The following is a 4,000-nucleotide window of genomic DNA, read 5'->3' as shown; positions in this document are numbered from 1 at the left end:
TAAACCCAAAGTCAAATTAGAGGATCACTTCATGAGAGAAAAAAATTTTCCAAGCTAAATGATGTCAATCAATAACATAATATGTTACTAAATTAAAGCCAAATGGTTCCTTGGTTCAATTGGTCAAAAAAAAAAATCTCTAACTCGGCACAACTATTGTGTCATATGGAACTGTATATAGTAATTCCAACCATTGAATATCTAGGGACATGGTCGGGATTGGATGAATTTCAAGTTCTGAACTTGAGTTCAATCATATCCACTCATATTTTGATGCACACTTTTGTGAACTCTTGAATTTTTGTCATGTTTGTCGTTTTGCCATGTGGCTCCCTTAGGTTAGGTTTAAACTTGACATAGAATATGGGCCACTAAAATCTACATATTCACAAATTTTAGTCCTATCCAACCAGCTATATGGTGCTAGTTTTTTTTTTTTTTTTTTTTTTTTTTTTCCTGCAACTATCAAACGATGAATCTTGCTTGCTAGATTAGTTATAAGATTGCGTTCGGTAATCATCCAAAAAAACATTTCTAGTGTTTTTTCATTTTATGGGAACAAGAAAATAGAATCTTTTATTTGGTGTCCATGATTTGTTTTTCCATTTTTAAGAAACAAACCAGGTAAAAAAAATTTCAGAAACGAGTCATGTTCCAACATTTCTATTTTGTTCCAAAACGAAATTTTGACACAGAAATAGAGAAGTCAGTTTTTGACACAAAACGCAGTCTAACTAGAAAATGGTCTTTTTATTTTTTATTTTTTTGTTTTATTTATTTATTTATTTTTGTAAAATTGGTCAAAGATGACCATTTAATTTTTTATTAATAAATGTTATCGCTTGCGTTTAAAACTTGATAATGTGATCAGAAAAATGATATTAAATGTTCTCACCATTCTATATTTATGGGAGTGTGTGACCACATATCCAACAAGAGGGCACGGGATGATAATTTTGTTAGCCCTATGTCTGGGCACAAGCCACACAACCAGGTAGCATTCTTTCATGGATTTAGATCATCTCTAGTCGGGGGTGGTCGGAAAGGCACCAGACATACACAAAACAAGAGAGAGGTTGCCCCCACTTGGAGAGGATTTGAATCCTTCTTTCCCCTGTATTTTCTCTTGTTGGAACAAAACTTGAAGGGAAAATGTTTCGTGCGAGGGAGTGCAGTTTTTACGCATGTGTGAAGATGGGAGTGCATAAGAAAACATCCACAAAAGAGTCATTTTCCCTTTCATGGGGGTAGGCTGATTATTTTACCCTGTGTATTAAATTAGGGTACAAGGAGTCGGAGACCACACTTCCCCACAAAAAACATTTTACCAAACTTTCACTCAAAATTGAAAATTTCGGTGCTCCAAGGTATAGGTCGGATAGACGAGCATAGTCTGTTTTTTTTTTTTTTTTTGATAGAAAGAGCATAGTCAATTCATTTAAAAAAATATTAAAAAAAAGTAAAAATAAATTACCAAAGGATCTGAGTCATATAATCAGACCAAGCTCTCATCCCCGATTCCATGACTGGGCAAGGTCGTTAAAAGCAGCCCGAGAGGACCCATTCTCTGCCCACGCAGCCAAGGCCATCCCCTTCATCTCTCCACAGAGTTTCCTCATCTTTGTACCCTCATCCGAGTCCATCAGCATTCTGACTCGCTTCTCAACCTCGGCAGCAACCACGAACCCATCCTCGTCCGCCGCCTCCATTGGTAATGCCACCCTCATAGCCTCCACCAAAACCTCCTTATTTATATGCTGCTCTGCATACAGCGGCCACGCCACCATTGGAACCCCAGCAGACACAGCTTCCAAGACCGAGTTCCACCCACAATGAGTCACGAATCCACCAACCGATTCTCGATTCAACACCTCCACCTGCGGCGCCCATGACTTCACAACCAAACCCCTATCTCTTGTCCGCTCCAGAAACCCCTCCGGCATCACAGCTTCAAGATCGAAATCCATGGTAGATAACGGAGACATCATCCTTACACCAGTATCGATTGGTGGAGGGTCCTTCACCACCCACAAGAACCTCTGTCCACTCCTCTCTAGCCCAACAGCGATCTCTGAAATTTGCTTCACCGAAAACACACCACGGCTGCCGAAACACAGGAACAGAACACTCCCACTTGGTTGCTTATCAAGCCATGACAACCAATCGGCGGCACTAGATTGATCTCCGGGTTCTGTAATCATAGGTCCAACACAGAAAATGGCCGGCGTTTGATTCTTGATCACCTTGATTGCTTCTGGCTCTAGTGCCTCAATGGTGTTTGATATAATTCCCTTCGATTTGAGGAGTTGGGTACCCAGACCCAACATATTATCGTAAACCTGGTTGTTCCGATCGAGTAAAGATGCCGACATATGTGAAGCTCGAACTGGGGGCAATCCTGGGACGTGAAGAATAGTGTTGCCAAGCTCTCTGAAGCTCTTGTCGGTCTCGTTATGGAGGATTGGGAGATGGAGGAACATGGCAACAATAGAGGCATTAGTCGGAAAGTAGTAGTAAAGAGGGATGCTGAGCTCGGTGGCGACATGGGAAGCTGGGTTGCAGAAGAAATCGATTACAAGGGCTGCAATGGAAGAGGTTTCAGAGATGGTTTTGAGGGTGTGGAGAAGGTTTGGGTTGTTGAGGCTAATTGATTCCAATAGTATGGCGACAGGGTGGACAGGGGGTTTAAGGGAAGGACGGTTGGGAAGAGAAGGGAAGCGGTGGAAGGCTATTGAAGGGTTTGTCTGAGAAACTTGCTCGATGTAAGGGTCGATCTTGGCGCTGTCAAAAGAGGCGCTTGTTATGACGATTGTGAGGGAGAAACGTGAGTTGTAGTGGCGGAGGATGAGCTTGCCCAGCTCAACCATGGAAGTTAGATGGCTGATGCCAGGAGCTGGGTAGAGAACTATAGTATCTTTCATTTCCTCTCCCTCTTCCTCTTCCTCTTCCTCTTCCTCATCCTCAACTCAGATATCGGACCACAGTTAAGGAGCTCACGAATCTTATAGCATGAGCAAATAAAACAAGGGATTGGCCATGGTGTGAAAAGGGGTAGGGAGGGGGGGGGGGGGGGGATGAAGTGTCAAATCCGAAAAATAAAAACGTCGCTTGAACAGGAGCTGGTCAAACCAGACAGCTTTACTTGATTGAAAATAATTTGAAATTTGATACATTTGCAAGTAATTAAAAAAAAAAAAAGACGGTGATGGGGACATTGGGGAGGGTATATTGGCAGCCGACACCGACTTGCAGCCCACGCTTAGAGTGCATGACTTCCCCATTTTGGTCAATCTAAACTATATTTTTGATTCTCTTTGTCCATAAATGTACCTATACATTAAGATGATCCAACTATAATATAAGGAGGAAATTTCACTCTCCTCCCCTGAATGTTTCATCAATTACACAGTCTTCCCTTGCGAAGTTTGTAATTACAAATTTTTTCCTCATAAGTTGTAGAATCTATCAACCTTACCCTAAACCTGAGTGAGAAATCATATGTTACAAAATTTCTTTAAACCCCAAAATACCCTTGATCCAATGGAGATGACCTATTTACCCTCAACCTTTATTCCCATCTTCTTCCTTGAGAAACCATTAACCGCTTGGGAGAGTTAGGATTTTTGAACTTGTGATTTATGGTTCTGAAATCTGAAATCGGAGAGAGTTAGGGTTTTGGCGATCGATCCCGTGTCGCCATTGTTGAAGTCATGAAGATCGACACTTATTCTCATCTTTTTCCTTGAGAAACCATTAACCGATTGGGAGAGTTAGGGTTTTTGAACTTACGATTTATGGTTCTAAATCTGAAATCAGAGAAAGTTAGGGTTTTGGCGATCAATTCCTTGGTGCCATTGTTGAAGTCTTGAAGATCGATTACTCCTATCTCTGAAATCGCGTTTGGGTTCTAGATGTCCACCTCATTGTTCTGCGATTGGGTTGAAGTTTTGAAGATATTTTACTCCCCTATTTCTACGATTGGGTTGAAGTCCTGAAGAAC

General features: G+C 41.4%; 1 protein-coding gene across 1 annotated transcript; it reads right to left on the bottom strand.

Moving 5' to 3' along the window:
- Positions 1–1,508: 1,508 nt before the first annotated feature.
- Positions 1,509–2,921, bottom strand: LOC122068851 (UDP-glycosyltransferase 88F3-like). The gene has a single exon (XM_042632768.1). The coding sequence runs from the start codon at positions 2,919–2,921 to the stop codon at positions 1,509–1,511; it is 1,413 nt and encodes a 470-aa protein (XP_042488702.1).
- Between the last annotated feature and the right edge of the window lie 1,079 nt (positions 2,922–4,000).

Source organism: Macadamia integrifolia, unplaced genomic scaffold (assembly GCF_013358625.1).
Source record: "Macadamia integrifolia cultivar HAES 741 unplaced genomic scaffold, SCU_Mint_v3 scaffold462, whole genome shotgun sequence".
NCBI lineage: Eukaryota > Viridiplantae > Streptophyta > Magnoliopsida > Proteales > Proteaceae > Macadamia > Macadamia integrifolia.
This window is presented reverse-complemented; position numbering and strand designations above follow the sequence as displayed.

What these genes read in the sequence shown, in the direction of transcription:
- LOC122068851 (XM_042632768.1), bottom strand. Translation starts at nt 2,921, where the DNA reads ATGAAAGATACTATAGTTCTCTACCCAGCTCCTGGCATCAGCCATCTA.